The following is a 24750-nucleotide window of genomic DNA, read 5'->3' as shown; positions in this document are numbered from 1 at the left end:
ATTACTTGACATAATTTTACTTACAACAAATACTTCCTCTCTCCCAACTTTACTAAAAAAAAGGTTACTATAACCTTATTTTGCCAGATAACAAAAGCTCAAATTTCTAATTAGGATTTACAAAATACCTTCTATCCTCTACCATTTACATACATTATTTATTCCTTATAAAGCTGTCCTTTTTTAAATATTTACCCTCCTTTAACAGAAGAAACAAATATAAATTGACAAGTTATTCACCCAAGATAACAGAACTCCACCATATAAAGAGTGACTTATTGATTTGTGACACAAATGTAAGCACGTAGTCTTAAAAGGATACTTTGGTTAAAGTATTACCATTCTTTCTCTAACACTGCAGGCCTAAAAAAATTATGCTGCATGTTATAAGTTGAAATTTATCTCACATAGCAATGTTTAAGCCAAAGAATCCTTGCAGAAAAGACGGCAAAGTTAGGGTTGGGAGAGCATTTTATCCCCCTTTCTTTACTGGCCTAAAGTTAGATATAAGTCTACAGTTCTTTACCCAACACCCTTGGGGCCAAATGTATTTTGGAAATCAGAACTTTCCAGATTTTAGAAAGGTAATACAGTACATGCAACATATGTTCAATATTATTCTAGCAGGGACTGGGACAGCAACCTTTAATCAAACACATAAAAACATGAATATAAACATGCAGTAAAAACATGAATATTCACACTGAATGAATCTGTACTAAATTTAAGGAGAAAAATGTTCATTTTTCAAAGTTTTCAGATTTGGGAATTAGGAATAAAGGATTATAGATATGTATCTGCCAAAATATGGTCATGGTTTTTATTAAGGAAAGCATATGTATCTCTTTTTTCCAAAATGAAGCCACAAATTAAAAATAAGTACTTTCCCTTTTTCTTCCTTCTTTTTTTTGGGGGGGAAGGGGTGTTGCAAGATTCATCTTTTGCTTATAATTAAAATGATCTATATCATTCTTTTCACTGATTTTTTAGAAGATCATTAATCTGTTCCAAAAGAACCAAAGAAGGATACAAAAACTCAACTTGGTTTAATTTTGTTTAGCCAATTAAAAGGCTAACAAACTTACAAAAAAGGAGATACTAAAAAAAGGAAGACTAGGAGAATCTATATATCTAAATAAATAAATCCATAAATCAAATGGTTCTAATGGGTGCTAGGGCTCCTAGATTTTAATCATACCAGAGCTCTGGCTTAGTTTTAGATGTCACAGGCATAACTCACGGTTCATTTTTCTCTTTTCCAAAAATAACACAGACCATCATTGAGGAAAATATTTAACAATCCAAGGCCAATATATCGAAAGCAGGTTTTTGCAATCTCTACCTTTTATCTATTTATGCAAAATACCTGTATATAGCACAAAAATTATATATATTACTAAATACACAGAACTGCAAAACTCAGGAGGTAAATTTTTCTTTTCCAGAAACTGGGTTTTCTTTTTAAATTGTTTTACTGTGGTAAAATATATATAACATGAAATTTGCCATTTTAACCATGTTTAAGAGCACAATTCAATGGCATTAATTTTATACATTCACAATGTTATGCAACCATCATTTCTGTTTCCAAACTTTTCTATGACCTCAAACAGAAACTCTGTAACCATTAAGCAATAACTCCCCATTCTCCCCTCCCCCTAACTCCTGGTAACCTCAAATCTACTTACTGCCTCTATCAATTTGCCTACTCTCTCTATATATGATATAAGTGGAATCATACAATATCTGTCCTTTTGTGTCTGGCCTATTTCATTTATCTTAATGTTTTCAGTGTTTATCCATATTGCAGCATGTATCAGAACTTCATTTCTTTTTATGGCTGAATAGTATTTCATTGTATGTGTATACCACACTTTGTTCATACATTCATCTGCTGATGGGACACTTGGGTTGTTTCCACCTTTTGGCTGTTGTGAATAATGCTGCTGTGAACATGGGTGTACAAGTATCTGCTTCCCTGTCTTCAATATTTTTGGGTATATGCTGAGGATTTGAACTGTTAAGTCATATGGTAATTCTGTGTTTATCTGTTGGAGGAACTGCCAAACTGTCAGAAATAATTTTTAAAATTATTTTAAAAGAATTTCTTTTCCTTAGGCACAATCTTAATATGCATAGTATAAAAAAAATGTTATACCATCAGCTTCACAGAAGTTGTCTGAGGAATCATCATGCTTGGTCCACTGAAGAACAGCCTTCTGTGTTTCTTCACTTTAAACAAAGAAAAGAAATACAGGTATTCTTTTTCCTAAGTTAACATTTCACATGAAAAACCATAAAATACTACTGCAAAAAAACCCCAAACCTTAGAGATTCATCCACAGCTCCAAGTCGTTCGGCTTGCTCACATTCTTCAATGAGATTATTGGCTTCTTCAGAATACTAAAACAAAAGAGAAATAAATAGTATTCAACTGATTGCATTTTTAAAACTTTAAAAAAAAAAATTTCAAAGGAATTTGGGGTTCTTTTATACCTAGCACCATCCCCCTGCTTCAAAACTTAAAAAAAAATTAGCCCCACATTCCTCCTGAATCTAAAAAATAAAAGTCTTTGCCCTTTGTCTCATTGGCGAACACGATTTACTATTACGTTGACAAAATAAAGAATAGTTTATAGTCTGATAACTCATTATCAAAATGTCCATTAAGAAAATCTTTGAGGTTAAAGAAATCACTTGGCAAGGAGTCATGGAGCAATGTCCCACTTTCCTAATGACCTGTCAGCATAAGTTTTCTCTTCCATAAAATAAGTGGTTGGGCTAGATCTTGTGTGTCTACGATCCATTTCAGCTTTAAATGCCATGATTCTAAAAATGCCCTGGAGTCTACCAAATCTTATAAAAAGTATTCCAATATCTTTAGGTGCTTAAAATATATTCTTTAACAACCAGATTTCTTCTCAATGTCTAAATCACTATATATATTCTTCTAGCTGTGTACATGGCACAGGGGAAGTGAGTGTGGATCATGAGATTTCACAACACACCAGTCATCGCCACCATACAGCTAAAGGACAACATTGGAAGCAGGAGGCCACAAATTCAATCACTCAATAAATATTAACTGAGTGCCTATTATGTCCTTATTGTTAGGATGACCACACAAATGACTGTCCAGACTAGGACTCTTTTGAGGATAAAAGGGAACACTAAAATAAGAAACGATACAATTTTTTGAAACGCTTATGTACTGAATTACAACGTTGTTTCATTACATTGGTCGACCTAAAGCCAGTTCAATTCAAAAACTACTTTCAAAAATGAAATTCTTTTATACATAATTAAGTATTAATGCGTAAAGGGATATGATGTATTCAGCCTACTCTCAAATGGTTCAGAAAACAATAAGAATATATACAAAAAGCATGCTAAAACAAATGAGGCAAAATATTAAAAATTAGTGAATGTTTATAAAGAGTACAAAATGCCTTTATATTAATATTGTTACTTTTCTATAAGTTAGACATTATTTCAAAATAAAAAGTTAAAAATACTTATCAAAAAGTAAACAAAATTGTTCAAAAGATAACATATACCTATGTATTTTAATATAACTATGTATATTTAAAACAAAAAATTTTTAACTTTATTATAATTACCTGAATATTAAAACATAAGTTAAACAAAATAACTTTTCTTAGTTCTTACTTAATAATTTAATCAGCTTTGTAAGTCACATCTGTCTCAAAACGATGTCATTGGCATTTTTTCTGAAGAAAAATAATTTTTCCAATATGCTTATTATTTTCAATGTTTCATAAAATTGCCCACAATTGTCTTCAAAGTTAATTTTAAGGTTAATTTGAAATCATCCACACCTTCAACTGACTCTTCCCTGCAGATATAATTTTTAATTGAGAATATATTATCTCTACAGGTAAATATATGAAAATGTTTTAGCCCACATATTTTCGCAGTTCTATTCTTTGCCTCTAAAGTAAATTTCTTCAGTAAATATTCTAAGACAAAACTTATTAAATAAGTTGTCTTTATTTTTTAAATTATTTTAAATGTTTTGCCAAATAGAGATGCTATGAAATTGTAAGCCTTCTTAATTTCATTCCGTTTCAGGTCAGAATATAAATTTATCCAGCTAAAAGCAAGAGTTCATCAAGAGGAGACTCTTCCCACAAGGGGAGATTCTCCAAAATACAATTATAAAATTTCAGAATTTAATCTAGTATACCATTTGAGCTTTCCTCACTTAGTGTGTACAATTCCTCCCTCGTTTTCATAGGAATAAATATTTAAGGTCTTTGTTTACAAGCTTTGTTATAATAAGTGCAACTTGCTAAACCTTCAAAAGCTGAAATTTGTTTTGTTCTTTTCTTTAAGCATTCCACTAATTCATACTTTGAATGATTTTCTACTGATTTTGAAAATGCAACCAACATTTAGAGGGCTCACTTATTAAAAATCAATCAACACCAGTGAAGGACTCTTGGGTTGTTTTACAAAATAGTTCTTCAAAGGCTCAAACATTTATAAAATTGCATTGATGATGGACAGCAAAGAAAGTCCTACTGCCATGCTAAAGTAATATTTTCTTCAGCATCATCTTCATTTCAAAACTTTAGAGTCATTACTTAGTGTATATATAAAAACAAAAACCTACATATTTTGACAATTACCCCTTCTATCTTAAGTGGTAAGATATCACAGCATGTTTGGATGCAATTATGAATTATGTATGTATCTCATCCAATTACAAATTCATTTCTGCTCCACAGATTTCTTGGTTTAGTAAGGACATGGTTTTTACCAGGACATTGTTTTTATCAAAATCTGTAGGCATATTATCACCACAAAACAAACCCTTTGTCTTCAATTTTGAACTTTAAATGAATTTATACTAACATTCAGTGACAAATGTTTTCCTTCAACAGAATGAACTTCCAAAAGTTTTACTTTGAGTCCATCAACTGAATGAAAAATATCAAACAATTTTTGGAATGAAATGATTTTCTATTGGAAACAGCTGATAATGGCATCATCTAATTATGTGCAAAGCTCTGCACTGGAGCCAACACATTAATAGCTATGACTTCACTCTGTGTATGAATAAGAAAATGCAGAATCAAAACTGAGCAAAATTAGTTTAGATCTAAGGTGGAAAAGTGCAGAACAGTGGTTGCCTCTGGGGAAGGAGTATGGATTGACTGGGATAGAGTATGAAGCAACTTTCTAGGGTAACAGTAACGTTCTATATTGAAACAGAAGCCTAAGTTACACAGGTGTATGCATTTAACAAATGCACACTTAAGATTTGTGCACTTCATTGTATATTAATTTTATGAAACATACACGTAAGCAAATATTGGACTCTACTTAATGATATAATTCCAGTTATGTATATATCTAGTTAATAACATACAGTGAGGGCAATGTGTACTGATGTTCACAATTTATTTGAAATGAATCAAAAAAATAAGATGGTTTAATGGATGGCTAGAAGGATCAACAGATGGACAGATATGTGGTAAAGTGAGTTTATGAAAATGTTAATGGAAGAATCTAGGTGATTATTATAAAAGTATTCTCAGGAAAATTCCTTCAACTTTGCTGTATGCATGAAAATTTTCATAATAAAATATCAGAATCAGAAAAATTTAATTTAGAACAGTATTTAGTCTAAATGAAAAAATCACATATCCCAGAATGATATGTAAGTGCACTGTCTCCAGCTACACGTGTCAAATTGTTGTCTTAAACAAAGTCTTCTTAAAACAAACACTAACTTACAAACTAGATGCTAAAGCTGTGTCAGCAGATCTGTGTGTCTGGATTTTCATATGATCAGTGATACTTCCATGGCACTTATGGATAGTAAACCATGACCTTTGTGCAAGTTATATGTCATCATCAACTGTTTTAAGGAATGGAAATTCAGTACTTTATTTTTCATTAAACATGTACTTCCTTTTTCCTCTTTTAGTTATTTCAGGCAAAAGGATTCATTGTAAAATTTTTTTTTTTTTTTTGTGGTACGCGGGCCTCTCACTGTTGTGGCCTCTCCCGTTGCGGAGCACGGGCTCCGGACGCGCAGGCTCAGCGGCCATGGCTCACGGGCCCAGCCGCTCCGCGGCATGTGGGATCTTCCGGGACCGGGGCACGAACCCGCGTCCCCTGCATCGGCAGGCGGATTCTCAACCACTGCGCCACCAGGGAAGCCCCATTGTAAAATTTTAAAAGTACTAAATAGTAATAAGTGGTTGATTTGCACTATGCAATAAAGGATAAGGCCACCATAAAGGACTACTCTCTGTATGCAGGATTGCTCATCCTCTGTTTCCCATACATATTTCTCATAAGCCTAACCTATAATTTCCCAAGTTTTTCACTGACCAGTCAAATGGCAGCTTGGCAGCTTAAGATATATCACAGGTATGACACATACCACAGTACAAATGGCTGCTAACTCCAAAAGATCAGCAGCACAGCAGTGGCCAGTGCTTCTCCCCCCTCTTGCCAAGACTGTAAGGACACAGGGAAGGGGAAGGGGAAGCTGGGACGAAGTGAGAGAGTGGCATGGACTTGTATACACTACCAAATGGAAAATAGATAGCTAGTGGGAAGCAGCCGCATAGCACAGGGAGAACAGCTCCGTGCTTCGTGACCACCTAGAGGGGTGGGATAGGGAGGGTGGGAGGGAGACGCAAGAGGGAGGGGATATGGGGATATATGTATACATATAGCTGACTCACTTTGTTATACAGCAGAAACACACCATTGTAAAGCAATTATACTCCAATAAAGATGTTAAAAAAAAAAAAGACTGTAAGGAGTTAGCTGTCCACAGCCATTTGTGAATGACTGAAATTATTTTATCAGTAGTCACCTAGGATATTGTCTTTGAAAGGTTTAGTTTCCTTACATCTAGAAAAGGTCAGGAGAAGAAGGCCAAGTTATTATTGGTCATCTTTGTGTTGAAGTAAGAAGTCTTTAGTGTACATACATCTGAAATATTATATAAGAGAGAAGACAACAGAGGAAGCTAGAAATACAAAGCATTTGGTCAACCAAATCTATCCTAACTTATTTTAATGCAACCGTTAATATTTTATTTTAAAAATTTAAAACTCGAGACAAATAATAAATCAGACAGGATGCCAGAACAACAAGCATAAACTGGTTCTGTCCCAGGCAAACCTTGGGATATGGTCACTTTATTTGCTCTTGTTACTAAATAAGGGCTTTGGATTTTACTCCAAGGGAGATGGGAAACTTTAAACAGAGGAGAGATACAATCTGATTTCTTTGTTTAAAAAAAAACTCACTCTGGGGCTTCCCTGGTGGCACAGTGGTTAAGAATCGGCCTGCCAATGCAGGGGACAAGGGTTTGAGCCCTGGTCTGGGAAGATCCCACATGCTGCGGAGCAGCTAAGCCTTTGTGCCACAGCTACTGAGCCTGCGCTCTAGAGCCCACGAGCCACAACTACAGAAGCCCACGCACCCTAGAGCCCGTGCTCCTCAACAAGAGAAACCACCGCAATGAGAAGCCCGTGCACCACAACGAAGAGAAGCCCCCGCTCGCTGCAATTAGAGAGAGACAAGGGTGGCAAAGAAGAACCAACACAGCCAAAAATAAATAAATAAATAAATTGATTGGAAAAAAATCATTCTGGCTGCTGTCTTTAGAACAGACTAATATAGAGAGCATGGTTAGAAGTAGGCAGACCATTTAAGAGGCTACTGCCATAATCCAGACAAAAAGTGATAATGACTTGAAATACAGCAGTAGCAATAAAGATTGTAAGATTCTGGGTGTATTTTAAAACCCTGTAATCAAAAATTGAATTTGTTCACCAAAAAGGCCTCGAAACAATGACAACCCAGTAAGAATTAGCACCGCAATGGCTCAGGTTATGATCACTAAACACCATTTCTCACTAAAAGAGCTAAGTGTTCCTTAGAAAAGTGGTTAATTCCAAGACTGAAGCACGAAAGGTACAAACTAAGCCTAGGACATCTTTTCATAATGGAAAGCAAAAAATCTACTAAGACTACTAGGATCATCTCAAAAGGCAACAATTCCTAACCTGAAGGAGCTTCTCATGGCCAAAGATGGAACTCAAGCATTGAAACAAATAATGACTAAATGACTAGAGAAGATTCCAATACATTAAATATGTCAAAATTTAAGTTCATATTAATACTTAAAAATAAAAACCTTATTGGGCAACTTTAGAGGGTGCTAGGGCATCAACTCATAATTATTCTGAAAACTGGTAAACAAAGGAAAAGAATGAAGCATTTATTCTGTGTTCTATATAAACTGTATTTCAAGGCATCCAAAGAGTTGACAAGAAAAGGTCTTTATACAATAATAACAGACAGTTAGTATAGAAAAAATGATAAAATTAGAATATCAATATTTTCAAACCCCTAATAACGCAACTAAGTAATAATCATCAAGACTGCTAAAACCTTCAGGTAAAAAGCTAGTAGGGAACATTATAATGGACGTATAATGACCCAAAAGATCAATCTTAACATCATGAAAAAAAAGAGGAAACCAGACATTATGTGATGCAACTGTAAGTACACAGCAACTCTAATGAATATATATCAAAAAATTAATCTGAATCTGATAAGCCTTAATATCTAACTACAGGGCACCACATGCAAAAGAATGAAACTAACCCCTTTTTTACCCCATGTGCAAAAATCAACTCAAAATGGATTAAAGGCTTAAACTTAAGACCTGAACCCATAAGAAAACATTTGACACCAAAAGCAAAGGCAACAAAAGCAAAAATAAACAAATTGGGAATACGTCAAACTAAAAACCTTCCGCACAGCAAAGGAAACCAATAACAAAATGAAAGGGCAGCCTACAGAATGGGAGAAAAATATGCAGATCAGTTATCTGGTAAGAGGTTAACATCCAAAATATATTAAAGAACTCACATAACTTAATGGCAAAAAATCAAACAATTCAATTAAAAACTGGGCAGAGGAACTGAAAAGACATTTTTATAAAGAACACATACAAATGAGGTACCTGAAAAGGTGCTCAGCATCACTAATCATTAGGGAAATGCAAACCAAAACCATGAGACATCACATCACACCTGTTAGAAAGGCCATCACCAAAAAGCCAAGAGATAACCAGCAGTGGCAGGGATGAAGAGAAAAGGGAACTATTGTGCATTGTTGGTGGGAATGTAAATTGGTGCAACCACTATGAAAAACAGTATAGAGGTTTCTCAAAAAATTAAAAATGGAACTACCAAATGCCCGAGCAATCCCACTTGTGGTTATATATCCCAAGGAAATGAAAACAGGATATCAAAGGGATATCTATCTGCACTCCCATGTTCATTGCAGCATTATCCACAATAGTCAAGATATGTAAACAATCTGTCTGTCAATGGTTGAATGTAAAAGAAGATGTGAGATATATATATGATGAAATATTATTCGGCCACGAGAAGGAAGGAAATCCTGCCATTTGCTACAACATGGATGGGCCTTGAGGGCACTGTGCTAAATGAAATAAGCCAGACAGAGAAAGACAAATACTGCATGGTATCACTTATATGTAGAAACAAACAAAAAAAAGGTCAAACTCATAGAAACAGAGAGTAGAAAAGCGGTTGCCAGGGGCAAGGAGGTGGGGAAAGCAGGAAGAGATTGGTAAAAGGGTACAGACTTTCAGCTGTAAGATGAATAAGATCTGAGGATCTAATGTGTAACATGGAGACCACAGTTGATGTATCATTGTTGTTGTACTGTATCATTTATATTTGCTGAGAGTAGAACTTAAATGATCTCACCAAAAAAAGAAAGATAAATATGTGAGATGATGGATGAGTTAATCAACTAAATGAGAGGAATCCTGTCAAAATGTATGCATGTATCAAATCACCACAATGTACACTATAAACATCTTACAGTTTTATTAGTCAACTGTACCTCAATAAAGCAGAAAATAAGTAATTTTAAAGGGGAATCTGACTCTGATAAGCTATAATACTTAACTACCAGTTTACGGAAAATGAAGAGAGTGATATGTTAAATGACATGACAGGGATACAATCACTAAATACATAATGTGGGAAATTCTATAGGATATTGATTCATTTCCTTCAACACATAAGTGGCAAAGAAAGAAAAAAGGGCGGTGGGGTGGGTAATGAATCTAGATTAAAAGAGACTTAAGAGCAGGAAATGTTCAAGTAGAACCAGAAAATAAAGAAGTGCTAACAAAAGGGAAAAAAAACAGTGATGGGGGTATGTCAAAGGGACACAGGAGCCAACTGAAACAGCTCCCAACTGCGAAAACTGAAATGATATGAACAACAAAATAAAGGAGTACTAGGTCATAATCCACGATAGAAAATAAATACCCACAAGACAAAGAAATGATTGAACAAATAAGGAAATGGAGGGAAAAGATAACAAATCTCTCACATTGAAGAATTCCAAACAATTTATATCCTCAAGGAGATGAAGCACTCCTAAAATGTGGGCGGGGCCTAGTAACTTCCTTCCAAAGAATACAGTATGGAAAGGGAAAAAAAAGAATAAATCTGCAGTGGAGAAAGCTGACAAAAAATACCTCAGCCAGGTGATCAAGGTTAACATTAACAGTGATAAGTCATGTTGATAGTATGTACCCTTTATATAGGATGTGATGAAATGGCACTTTTTTTTTTAACCTCTGTGGTCTTCTTTCCAAAAATATATAACCCCAGTCTGATCATGAGAAAAATATCCAACAAATCCCAACTGAGGGACACTCCACAAAATACCTAACCAGTACTCCTCTGAAACACCTTATCGAAAACAAGGAAAGTCTGAGAAACCGTCACAGCCAAGAGGAGCCTAAGGAGACATGACAACTAAATATAATGTGGTTTCCAGGATGGGATCCTGGAACAGAAAAAGGACATTAGGTAGAAAACTAAGGAAATCTGAATGAACTATGGACTTTAATTAGTGATAACATATCAAAATTGGTTCATTAATTGTAACAAATGCACCATACTAATGTAAGATGTTAATTATAGAGGAAACTGGGTATGGAGTACACGGAAAAACTGTACTATCTCTACAATTTTTCTGTAAACCTAAAACTGTTATAAATTTTTTAATTTATTTAAAAAGAGAGAGAGAGAGAGACATAGAGACATCAACCAAGCGCAATGTGTGGAATATGTTTGAATCCTGTTTCAAATCAACTATTAAGGCACATATAAAACAACGAGAGAAATTGGAACCCTGACTTTGGTTATGTGGGGCTTTTTTAGTGTTTTTTGTCTTAGAGATGTATATGAAGTATTTGTAAACAAAATGAGTTATCTCAGATTGGCTTTCAAATAACTGGGAGAATGGAATGGGAGGTACAGATGAAACAAGATTGACCACATATTGGTAATTGCTAAAGCTGTGTGATGGGTACACATGTTTTACTTTGATTTTTCCCCTCTACTTTTACCTTTCAAGCTTTCTTTAATAAAGGGTTAAAGAAAAGAAACGAAAGAATTACAACCACCGAGTACAAATAACTTTCAAGGGGTTTCACTGCAAAGGAGAGCAGAGAAGTGGGGTAGTAACTGGCAGTGGGAGTGAATTTTTTTATTTTTTGCTCAATACAAGACACATTAATAAGTATATGTACATACCTTGTAGCTTGCAGATTTAATTCCATCAGGAACTTCATCCTGGAAAAAAATTTTAAATGCTTTTAGATGACATTTATTCTATCTTCTGAAAAAATATTTTAAAGCTCTACGATTTATAAGAAAAATTCACAGAACAAATTACTGAAGTTAACAGGTTATTTTTTAACTGAGAATAGTTAGGCAGTCTTTATGTTATTTCTTAAAAGTAAACAAAAAATCCAACAAGTTATGTATGGATTATACACATATTATATTACAGCACGGAAATGTAAAAATAGCCACTTAGCCATTATTCCTTTTAATGCTCAAATTGTCCCACATTTGGCCACTAGAAGACCCACTAAGTGCTGACCTGTGTCTTTTTTATCTGACCTGTGTCTTTATCTGCACCTGTGTCTTATTTATATTACCCCAGTAATCTTTTTTTTTTTTTTTTTTTTTGTAGTACGCGGGCCTCTCACTGTTGTGGCCTCTCCCGTTGCGGAGCACAGGCTCCGGATGCGCAGGCTCAGCGGCCATGGCTCACGGGCCCAGCCGCTCCGCGGCATGTGGGATCCGCCCGGACCGGGGCACGAACCCGTGTCCCCTGCATCAGCAGGCGGATTCTCAACCACTGCGCCACCAGGGAAGCCCCCCAGTAATCTTTAACAGCACTTTTTGTTTTCTGTTATGACAAGATACTCCAGGTTCATTTATATTTCTTGTTCCAGTCTTGGAATCAACCATTTTTTAAGGCGCTTTCCGCTTTCAAAGGAAAATGGTACTAGTTTTCAGTTGTGTGTTGGCCACTTAATAACACAGGACCTATCTGCCTATCCTCAAAGTGATGCTGTGAGTAGAGATAATGATGTATGTGGGAGAGCTCTGTAAATTGCAGGGTCCTATTCTAATGCTAAGTATATTCAGTACATTCCTGAAATAGATTACACCTGCCCAAAGGGAAGGACCCACACAGAGACAATCACTTTATTGTGTACTCTTCTACACTCTGAACTAGGTCAATGTATAGTCTTTTCCTATGACCAGATATTTAGATGGTTTCTAATTTTTTCATATAATAAACTATGCCAAATTTATAGACTGATTTCAGCAGAACTGACATCTTTACAATATTCAGTATTGCTTTATGGCCATCTTTGGACATCTATCTAATTATTTTAGTCAGTGAAATTCTTAGCAGAATTGCTAGGTCAAAGGATATATACCTTTTTTATTGTTTGGATACATTTGCTGAATTGATCTCCAAAAAGACTTAGCCACCAGAGTGCTCATTCCTTATTCCCAGGCTAACACTGGATATTGTTTTTCTTCTTCACATTGGCCAATTAATAATGGAAGTGAAAGAACATTGTTCTGATTCACTGTAAAGGGAATAAATAACTAGCCTTTCGACTGACAGAGAGTCCAGCTTCTATGGGCAGACAATCTGAGAATTCCTAAGTAAAGCCAGTGGTTTTGTCCAGACCGCCGCCCCCCCCCGCAAGGAAGAAAATTAATGCATCCACAAAAAAAAGGAGGGACTGTATTTGTACCTCAATTAATTTCATTTTTTTTAATACTACAAACATAACTTTGGGTAAGACATAAGAAGAAAAACAAATATCAAGCCAAAAGAACTATTAATCTCAGTAATAAATCAAAGGATTATATTAACCACAAAATTTAAATTCTATTATTATGAAGACAGAATAATTCAAAATAGGTTTTATATTTGTAAGTTTAGGTTTTTAATATGTTAATTTTTTTTTTTTTTTTTCTTTTTTGTGGTACGTGGGCCTCTCACTGTTGTGGCCTCTCCCGTTGCGGGGCACAGGCTCCGGACGCGCAGGCTCAGCGGCCATGGCTCACTGGCCCAGCCGCTCCGCGGCATGTGGGATCTTCCCGGACCGGGGCACGAACCCGTATCCCCTGCATCGGCAGGCGGATTCTCAACCACTGCGCCACCAGGGAAGCCCTTAATATGTTAATTTTAAACAACATTATATTTAACCTAAGGGTTGAAATATTATTTCAGTTATACTGGCCCCTTTCAAAAGTCACAATTATTCAAAAAAAACATGTGACAGTTCTTAAATGTATACACTGTTCTTACCGACTGACAAAGCTTGACAGCACAATCCCTTCTTCCACACTGGCTGATCTCATTCCAGAAAGGACATGGCCTTTTCAGGTTTACCTGTAAAATAATATTAGCAAAAAGTTATAAAAGTAAGAATTTTGAGATTGTAACAGACAGATGTGGAATTATGATACTATAACCGGGTCATGTTATCAGCTACTATTATTCTATTTCTTCCACTAACCAGCTGTCAAGTTTCAGTGGTGGTATAAGTGTGTAGCTGGTATGAATAAATTGGTAGACTTGGTTAAAAAGACAAACTCTGCTACTAAACAGACTCTGAACAGATGGCAACCAGGAGCCAAAGTAGTTCTTGTCATCACTGCTCAACTCACAGTCTTCTTTTTTTTTTTCTTTTTCAACTCACAGTCTTTTTTTTTTTTTTTGCGGTACGCGGGCCTCTCACTGTTGTGGCCTCTCCCGTTGCGGAGCACAGGATCCGGACGCGCAGGCTCAGTGGCCATGGCTCACGGGCCCAGCCGCTCCGCAGCATGTGGGATCTTCCCGGACTGGGGCACGAACCCTTGTCCCCTGCATCGGCAGGCGGACTCTCAACCACTGCACCACCAGGGAAGCCCGACTCACAGTCTTTTAATGAAAGTAACAGCTAACGAACAACTGTGAACTCAGATTGTAACTACATACTCCAATGATGAGGTTTTCTAAATTCTTTCAATAGATATCTCAAGATAAAATGTCACGAGTGACTTGTTAAAACAATACAGGTCAGAACAAAGTCATGCTTCTCAAAAATATTTCTCTTTTTAAATTAGTTGGAGTAAGTCTGATGTCTTAGAATGTTACGAACAACTCATGACTTTGCTAACGATATAATAGTTTCTATTCTGACTTCAATTTAACAAACTAGGTTCCAACTCTAGTGTTCAAAACTCAATTCCTGAAATTAAAAGTATCCAATGGGTCATTTTAGAACCATATGGTTCATTCCTGTGAACTGCATTTTCCTAATATAGCCTTGCTCAATTTTAAATAATAAGCACAATTTTGAAGCTTAGTGATTCCTAAGAAAATAATTACCCATTTAAACGTTAAGTGTTCCTATACCAAAAAAGAAATTGTTTTAAATACCTTGTAATATCTAAAGTAGTCACTTTCCAGGAGTTTTTGAAGTCTTGGGAAAAGCCTGTAGTTATTAAATTTATCAATGGTTTCAACATCACAGGTACAATCATCCAAGTAACCACTAACCTGTTACAAAGAAAAGGGAATATTATATCAAAATGTCATAGACGCAACAGGGTTTTTTCCTTACATGGTTATGATAAAAGAGCCCTTTACTCAACCAACCCCTAGCTTCCCTCCTCCCCATAATTTTCTGAGATGGGACATGACCATAATCTAGTGATGCTATTGTTCTTACTATATACCTATAGGAATGCAGTGGATACCTTTTGTAGGGTGGGTGTACTAAGCTCATAATGACACACACAGCCCCAAAGAGTTGGTCCCCTGCAGCCACTCTATAACCCTGCTCCCCAAGACTGACCGGGGGTGGGCATCTAAGCCCAAACAAGTCATGGTCCCCTCTCCAGGAATCAGGAATTGAGGCTAAGGAGGAGCAATGTCTCCCTCTGTCACTAAACCGGTGAACAAGTAAACTCGGACCATATTCCGTCACATGAACTGAGGAGCACGTGAGCCAGCTGGCAGAGAGAGGGAAGATTTTTAAAGACACAGAGAAGCAGAGACAGGAGATGGAGCAAATATGCTAGCTGGACTCCCTAGGGTTTGCCTGCTCCCACATACACCATCTTTCCTGAAGCCCAGTGGCATTCCCATCCTTGGTTTTTCCAAGACTCTATATTCTTATAATTCAGTTGTCTCTGTCTTTCCTTTATTTTAGTTTCCCACAGGATGTGTAGGTCACAGACAAGCTTGGTGAATGTATAAAAAGAAGTGATACTGAATTTATAAGAGAAACAATAATTCATTATAAGGATCTAACAACCCTCAAATATTGGCCATGACAATTTTTATAGATTTGAAATGGTACTTAGAGATTACTTATCGTTAGCAACACTGAGATAGCAAATTAACCACAAACCCAATCCTGATCTTCAAATGCTTAAAACCAATCTCTTAACTGTATTTAGTAAATCAAACTATTAAATCATGTTATAATTAGAAGCAATGGGAAATCGTATTATAATCAGACATTGTTAACAGTTGTGAAGCTAAAATTCTGAGATGTTTATTTGGGACTAGGCAAACACCTAACAGAATTAATTAAGCAGTGCTTTAAGTAAGTAAAAAATATATTATGATTTTTTTGAACTAAAATTTTTATTTTTTTTATATACAGCATGCTGCAGAAAAGAGATCCTTATACTTTGGTCTGAATATTTACATTACAAACCACTTTGGATTATATTTTAGGGAGCATTATTGACAGTAAAACAATAATTTAATAATCTGTTGGTAAGGAAACAAATTAAGAATACTTCATTGAAATACTGAATTTAGGTGTTTTCCTTTTGGAATATGTAAAATCCTACACTATCTTTTAATTTTAGAACATCACAAAACAGTAATGGAAATTTTTCACCTAAGAGATAAGAATACTTGGGATGATGACGGCAATATTCAAGAGCTAGGTTTTTTGTTTGTTTAGCCAATTTGCCTAGTCTTATTTGTTTTGGACTAAAGAATTCAGTTTCTAGAACTCTGCTCTACATATTTTGTCACTGTAATAACTATTTTCATTTCATATGCAAATGTGTCCTTGTTTCCTGTAAAAATTACCTAAGTACACAAGAATCTTAGAGTCCTAATTTTGGGTACCAACAAAACAAAAGTGCTTCTAACCCAGATGATTTGATTGTTCACACCTCTTTCTTTTGAGCCTTCAAAGCAAAACTTCTAAGAACATAAAATAAGCTACTGTTTCTCCCCTTGGATACAAATTATTGTACAAAGAACAACAGGCACAAAGGCTGCAAAGGCCAAAGAGACACATGCCAGATAGAGATATTAAATCACAAAAGAAAAAAACACAAAAATCTTAAGAGGAAGGGTTTGAGGCAATCCATTTCTCCCCGCCCTGAGGAATTCATTTTTAAGGTAAAAATCTATCCTCCCCTCTTTTGGAAAGCTGCCCTCAGGTACCACTCACCCCCTGCTCAGTTAACTGTCTCTCCTATGTGTTCCCATGACACTCCACATACTCCTACACAAGAATTACCTCACTGTACTGAATGTATCTATTTCACTCCCACCCACTAGAGTTAAGACCCTTGAGAGCAAACTCACGTTTGTTCATTTTTGTATTCCCGGTACTGAGCACTGTACTTCTAGAAAGCACACAGTAGATGCTCAATAATTATTTGTGGAATGGGTTGGTGAATGAATTAATGAATGCTGTCCATTGTCACTCTCATTCACTGGAGCCCAGCACTGCACTGCCTGATTATAACTATGTACTTCCATGTCACCTATGGTGGTGCTCAGTGCCAGACCATGACAACTCAGGGGGCAGGAATGCACTCACAGAGCAAGGAAAGCAAGCAGCAAAGGCAAACAACCCTTTGTGTCCAATATTCTACTGATCTATATTCTAATTACAAAGGGAATGATAAGCCCCAAATCAGAAAGAAATGCAAGATGCCTCCAGAGCAGAGGTGGCTTATAACCTAGAGGCCACAGAGGAAGAGAAGGCAGGGCAATGGCAGATTTAAAAATCTTCTGCCCCTTACCTTAGAAATTGAGTAGGAGGTATTACCAACTACAATGACAGGCCACAGGGCAGCTAAGGAGGTACAGCAGAGGGTGAAAGGAGTTTCACTGGATAGAAAGAGTCCAGCAAAGGAGAGGCAGGAAGATACTTAGAAATCCAAGCCATCTGACTGTTGAGATAAGCTTGCCAATAGACAGCAGAACCTGATCCCTGGAAGGAAGTCTGGCAGGTATGATACCAGGCCCAGTTCTAGAAATTAGAGAACCAGGCATGTTACCAGAATAGAGTCTCAGGAAAAGTCTAAGGCAGAGCTCCAGTTGATGGACCCAGGGCAGAACCTTGAAAACAAAGCAAAGTCCTGTTACCTAAACTAAGACCAAAAGACAGGTGCTGATCTATAAGAAGAATGGCTTGATGCTATACTTCAAAATGTACTATGGCTGCATAAGTAACCTCTACACCATCTCCCAAAGTGAAATAGAACTCTGGCCCTACAATAGGAATCCAAATCTTTTAAAAATGCAGCCCCCTCCCCGCCTCTGCAACATACACACAAAGTGCTTGATGAATGCTAAAATTTGAAGCTTGCTGCTCTAGGCTTCAGGTGATAATCAGCTTTGGTTTTGTGGAGCGCCAAACTAATAGGAAGCAATGGAAAGGCCCTTGTTGAGGGTGGTAGATATAAGGACCAAGGTAGGCCTAACACACAATATCACCCAGTTTAAAGTTCTGGTCTCTTAAGAGCTGGAAAGCCTTTAAAGGCCTTCTCTTGCTATCTTCTGAGCAATCCAGCAATCCCCTCCCTCACACACCCTCAAGGGGAGGTAGTGTATAACAGTGGATAGCAGGCAGGCTCTGGAGTCAGGCCTTCTAGGGTTGAATCCCATCTCTTCTACTTATTAGTTGTTGACATTGCCCCTGCTTTTTAACTTCTCTAGGCCTCAATTTCCTATCTGAGTACAAAAATAGAAATAACAGTAGTTTCCATCTCAAAGCGTTGATATCAAGATAAAACGACCCAGAGTAAATGCCCAGTAAATGTTGATCATTACTATTACCCTACCACAGCTTAAATGCTTCCAGTGACAGGGACCTTGCTATTCCCCAAAGCAAAAGGCCAGGTTTGCAGTTAAAATTCTCCAAAAACTTTACATCTGAAGCTCCAGTGCAACACTCAACTAAATAACCAAATGTTAGCTCCATTATTTCTCCATTGACTCTGACTGGTTTGGACCAAATACCAAAATACAAAAGGCAAGGGAAAAGAAAATACACTGGCCTGCTTGTTCTCTAGTTTTTGGATAGAGGTATCCTTTACTTTGCAATGAAAGACAAAACAAAAAACATTTTCTAAATAGTCTTCCTGTGTCCCAACAACTTCCAGTCCTACCATAGATTTTTATTTCCCAAAGCACTGTAAGAATATATTCCTCATACTTGTATGAAATACCTTTCAAAAGTGCTCAAAATGCACCTTATTTGGCAAAGAACTGCAGTTGTGCTAAATTTTATTGAGTTGTATGACCATTAAAAAAAAACAAGAGGGCTTCCCTGGTGGCGCAGTGGTTGAGAATCCGCCTGCCGATGCAGGGGACACGGGTTCGTGCCCCGGTCCAGGAAGATCCCGCATGCTGCAGAGCGGCTGGGCCCGTGAGCCATGGCCGCTGAGCCTGCGCGTCCAGAGCCTGTGCTCCGCAACAGGAGAGGCCACAACAGTGAGAGGCCCACGTACCGCAAAAAAAAAAAAAAAAAAACAAGAGAACATGAAAAACATTCATTCACTGACAGAGCAGACTGGGACAACTGTTAAAGAAAGAATAGAAACACCAAAAGATTCTATCCTGGCTAGTAGGCACCATTCTAAGAACATGGAATGATATGAGCTATTTCTTATTTAAAGTCTTGGTCTTGCTAGAACTTTAAATTGTTGCTAAATGACCCAAAGTATGGCAACCAACGTTAAATACACTTTGGTCCACCTGCTTTGTTCAGAAAAGCCTGGAATGTTGGAAGCATTCACAGTCAATGGACACCTCTCCAGTATAACCTGTTTCAAAGATCCCTCTAAGTATTAATCCTGGACTTATTTCCACCCACCACTTAGCATATTATCAAGCGTCTCTTCCAAGGCCCAGCCACTCTGACTAACAAAAACTCTTTTTTTTAAATTGACCTAAACAAGACACCCAGACAAGTAAGTCTGCTAAAATACATGAATGCAGAGTGTATCTACAACGCACTCCAAAGGAAAAATAATCCACCTTTGAAGCTATTATGGATTATCTGAACTACTCCCCTTTCATTAACCTGATGGAGATTTACTGCATTCAAGCAAGTGGATCTGAGGGTTACCAGCATTAGCTATATTAAGAGAGACAAAACATTCTCAGTATAGAAGTTTACAAACTCATTTCTAATTAATTTTAAAAAGATGAAAAAGATGTCCATACTGCCTCTGTATCTGGGCTTCAATATCTCTTCTGAGGTGATTTCTTTAGAATGCATCCTGGCATTCCATGAATTGGGACTAAAGTTCTGTTACATTCGTTCTATCTAATGGTGCATAACGAGGAAATAATTGTCACAAAGGAATAAACTCTGAAAAATCTTCATTTACTTCAAGCCCATACCTACTACAATACTATTTTGATTTAAAGAAAGGGTGAGTCCTGATTTATGGGGTTTTTACACAAAACTGTACATGTGTTAGACTTCATAAACTTGTATACCAACAGGGGGGAAAAAGCCAATTTTCTGTGTAAAAAAATATTTTTAACAGAATGATACAGGGATTGGGGGGAGGGAATGTATATAAGGAAGATTTATAAGTTCCAGACAATTGATCACTTATTTTGAGCAACTAAGCTGAAGCACTGTTCTCAAAAGAACTTATAGGGCTTCCCTGGTGGCGCAGCGGTTGAGAGTCTGCCTGCCGATGCAGTGGACATGGGTTCGTGCCCCGGTCCGGGAAGATCCCACATGCCGCGGAGCGGCTGGGCCAGTGAGCCATGGCCACTGAGCCTGCGCGTCCAGAGCCTGTGCTCCGCAGCAGGAGAGGCCACAACAGTGAGAGGCCCGTGTACCGAAAAAAAATAAAATAAAAAAAATAAAAAAATAAAAAGAACTTATAACATACAGTGAAAATGGTTTTAATAGGATGTGATGTCAACTAACAGGCATATGCAATAACTCAGGGGGCCCCAACCCCGGGGCAGAGGACCTCTACCGGCCTGTGGCCTGTTAGGCACCGGGCCACACAGCGGGAGGTGAGCGGAGGGCGGGCCAGCGAAGCCTCATCTGCCGCTCCCCATCGCTCGCATTACCGCCTGACCATCCTCCCCCTGCCACCGCCGGCCCCGGTCCGTGGAAAAACTGTCTTCCACGAAACCAGTCCCTGGGTCCAAAAAGGTTGGGGACCGCTGCAGTAACTGACTAAGTTTAAATATTCATTGGAAGCTGTCAACCCATCTTTAATTAAGAATATACTTCAGCTCCTGTAGTGTTCACATCTTGTATTATAATTTCCCTAACATTTGCTGAGCACCAATTATTTACCAGTCTCCGTACTCTGGAGTGTCAAGAATTGGGACTAAATTGTAATTTTTTGATTTATTTTTTTGATCTCTCAAAACTTGTTCATAGTAGGCCTCGATAAATGCTTATTGAATTTAGTCTGATTATTTGTAGAGCTTTGTACATTTTACTTCAGTGACTTTCTAAGGTCGAATACCTAACTACGTGCTACTCTGGCTCAAATCAGAACCCCTACGAACAAGTCAGGCACCCATGCAACAGTGTGGTGAGGGGTGATGGTGTGGTAACTCAAGGCAGAAGTGGTAAGAGGCACAGGCAACAGGAAGGAAGAAAGGGATATGACTATAAACAAAAAAAGAGTCAACAGGACTTTGTGGCCAGTTGGAAACTGCAAATAGAACCAGACAAGATTTGAACTTGTATTTCCAAATCTCAGGTGAAAATTTAGTTTCTAGCAATATTTACTAAATTTTTAAAAAATACCTCGGATCCCCACCTCTTCCCAAGCCCCAAAGAACATGATTTGCTGAACTGTAAGCTCTTCAGGGCAGGGATTATGACATAGTTATTTCTGTATTCCAAACTCTCAGATCAATGTACATAGTGTTTATAAATGTTTTTTGAATGAATAATTTGTTCCTCCCCTTATCTTTTCTTTCTCCATTTTTTTCTTTTATCTGTCTCTCCCTCTGTTTCGGTGTGCATGTCGATATGTTTGTCTCCATTTTTCTCTTCATGTTTATTCATCACAGTCCCCCCCCTCTTCTCCTCCCCTTTCCCCCCATCCCTTCCATTACTGAACATAATAGAACTAAGGTATACTTGTTTCATTTATTGAATTGGAATTGATGGTCTCTGTTTTTAAGTTTATTTAACTAAACCATTTTAAATTTCCCTTAAATTTGTTTTTTACTCATTTTATTACTTTTTCATTTGGCTGTGGAAAGAAAAAGTCACTCTTGTTCTAAAAGGAAAAGAAAGAGGTCTAACAGATTTTTGTGTATTTTAATCTTGAAAATATTGTGAAAGAGTAAAATAGCCTAACACTAATCAGAAGAAAAAGTAAATGAATATAAAAAACTAAAAGCTCCCCAATTTTAATCAGATATCTAAAATGGTTATGGGGGAGGGCAGTGAACGTTTAAAAGTTCAACAATTACTTTTATTCCATTATCCAAATCTCTAGAATGTAGTTGAAAATGTTACAATGGACATCTTTCTGCACTGATTACCTTATTTTTAAGTCCACTTATTTCTAATTTACTTATTTTTAAATGTTTAAACTTTGTGATATGTTATATTTGTAAGCTGAAGAAAAATTACCCTTTTTCCTTTTAAGTACTTGATTGTGTACTGTTTGTAATCACTGAAGTTTGTAAAGGAGCTTTTCAATCTCTTAGTTATAAAGCAGCAATTTTCTTTCAACTTCTCTTACACCTTCCCAGCTATCACTCACCCCAACTTCCAAATCACTCAGCAAAAAATAAAATCCAAGAATTTAAAGCAGTGAAAGAGATGACAACTCTTCTCATAATATTTAAATTCTTCTTTTCTCTGTGAAATAGTATTACCCCCCCACACACACACACTTAAAATGTTATTTCTGATAAGTTAATAATAACACCTACTTAAAAGGAACAATTTGGATACCCATATCTCAATTTTGTATAAAATGTAATTTTTATCAACAGAAGCCAACCAAAAGGTGACTTTAAGAATATCAGATACTGTGGGCACCAAAAACCTGTAACTTTCTTTGAATTTTTTTCTCAAGGAACCCACATCTGTCACTAACAGAAGGAAATAACCATAATAAGTCTGTAATTAAACTTGTGCACTGAGGACCGTTCTCCCAATTCAGACCAGCAATATGGATGTCACGGTAAAAGAGTCTCACTACATTCAGGAAAAACAAAGGATACATAGGGCAAGTACAGGGCAACCGCAGCCCCCAAGACACCAGGCAGTTAGGCTTAAAACACAGAAAAGCCACACGAAGCCATTCTCCTGACTGACAGGGAGATCTGAGGGCATCCCCCCTGCAAAAGCCTGTCCTCGCCAGAAAGGCTGGAGAAGACATCCAGAACAGGCACAGCCCACACTGTTCCAAGTCAAATTAGAAGTTAGGAAGACCCAGGTTCTGCGAAAATAGAAATACTGAGTGTGAGTCTGTGTGTGTGTGTGTGTGTGTGTGTGTGTGTGTGTTCCAAGTTAAATTAAAAGTTAGGAAAACCCAAGTTCTGTGAAAATAGAAATACTGTGTGTGAGTGTGTGTGTGTGTGTGTGTGTGTGTGTGTGTGTGTTCCAAGTCAAATTAGAAGTTAGGAAGACCCAAGTTCTGTGAAAATAGAAATACTGAGTGTGAGAGTGTGTGTGTGTCTGTGTGTCTGTGTGTCTGTGTGTGTTCCAAGTCAAATTAGAAGTTAGGAAGACCCAGGTTCTGCGAAAATAGAAATACTGAGTGTGAGAGTGTGTGTGTGTGTCTGTGTGTGTGTGTGTGTGTGTTCCAAGTCAAATTAGAAGTTAGGAAGACCCAGGTTCTCCGAAAATAGAAATACTGAGTGTGTGTGTGTGTGTGTGTGTGTGTGTGTGTGTGTGTGAGAGAGAGAGAGAGAGAGAGAGAGAGAGAGAGAGAGAGAGAGAGAGAGAGAGAGTGTGTGTGTGTGTGTGTGTGTGTGTGTGTGTGTGTGTGTGTGTGTGTGCGCGCGCGCGCGCCTTCCCCGGGCAGGGAAGACCAAAGAAGACGCACAAACCAACTAGGTGGAAACAGCGGGGCACCCACACCTCTCGTCCCACGCCTGATCGGAAGCGCGGGAGGGCAAGCCGACGTCGGTTCAGGCTGGTTTTTTTGGGGGGAGGGGGACCGGTCCACACCAACCCGGGCGAGCTGCAGAGGATTCAGCCCCTGCCAGGGAGCAAAAGCACAGGGGGCTCCTTCCGGAAGGGTGGAGATGCAGAGGCGCACCCCCAGCACCCCACCTGCCCGGGCGCGCGGGACAGAGCGCACGGCGGAGGCAGGGGTCCCGGGACCCGCAGCGCCGCCACGCACACCGCTCACCTGGCAGAAGCACCTCTGCGCTGCCGTCTCCGGGGGGTGCTGCCCGCAGTGGCCCGAGCCCAGCAGCCCCACGGCGCCCAGGAAGCCGATCAGGAAGCCCCAGCGGTGGTCCATAGCCGCTCCGGCCGCTCGTCGCGCCGCGCCTTGGAATCCCCAGCGATCGGGAGCAGGCCGTGAGTCCGCAGATGAAGCCCGCGCGGGCCTGCCCCCGGCCGCGCCCCACCTCCCGGCCGCCTCCCAGGCCCGCCCTCGGCTCTCCCGCCTCTCAGAAGCCTCCACCTCCCGGTGCAGCCTGCGGACGTGCCGGGGACCCCGCGCTGGCAGTCCGGGGCCTGAGGCCCGCTTCCTTCCCCACGCGTGAGGCTGACGCACCAACCCGCTTCCCGGCTCGGCCCCTCCCGGCGCGCCGCGCCCGCTCCCGGCCCCTTTAACGCCCGGGGCCCGGAGACTGGAGCGGGCTGTCTGCCCCCAGCCCCGCGTGGCAGCTGGGGTCCTTCTCGCTCCGAGAGCCGAGCTGGAGCGAAAGCTGCAGGGTTCTGTGTCTTCCGGCAGGGCCCCGCCCCAGCCTGCTCACTCCCAGCCAATCCTTCGGTATCTCAGTGCGAGGAAATCAAACTGTGAATTACGTGTCCACAGTGGCCCTGGCTGAGTCCTAAGGCTGAAAAGGATATTCGTGATCATCTAGACCAGGGCT

The 24750-nt window shown here is 38.6% G+C and overlaps 1 protein-coding gene across 1 annotated transcript in view; it reads right to left on the bottom strand.

Moving 5' to 3' along the window:
* Window positions 1-24265, bottom strand: part of ERO1A (endoplasmic reticulum oxidoreductase 1 alpha) — a 42216-nt gene extending 17951 nt beyond the window's left edge. Inside the window, exons 1-6 of the mRNA XM_067028468.1 lie at window positions 24057-24265; window positions 14860-14979; window positions 13744-13827; window positions 11652-11690; window positions 2327-2403; window positions 2159-2232 (exon numbers count right to left, since the gene is read on the bottom strand). Coding sequence (XP_066884569.1) covers window positions 2159-2232; window positions 2327-2403; window positions 11652-11690; window positions 13744-13827; window positions 14860-14979; window positions 24057-24170 — 508 coding nt within the window. The 5' untranslated portion in view covers window positions 24171-24265. The remainder of the gene's footprint in view (window positions 1-2158; window positions 2233-2326; window positions 2404-11651; window positions 11691-13743; window positions 13828-14859; window positions 14980-24056) is intronic.
* Between the last annotated feature and the right edge of the window lie 485 nt (window positions 24266-24750).

The sequence above is a fragment of the Kogia breviceps genome, chromosome 3 (assembly GCF_026419965.1).
Source record: "Kogia breviceps isolate mKogBre1 chromosome 3, mKogBre1 haplotype 1, whole genome shotgun sequence".
NCBI lineage: Eukaryota > Metazoa > Chordata > Mammalia > Artiodactyla > Physeteridae > Kogia > Kogia breviceps.
Note: the sequence above shows the minus strand (reverse complement) of the source record. Positions and strands in the feature narration are given on the sequence as shown.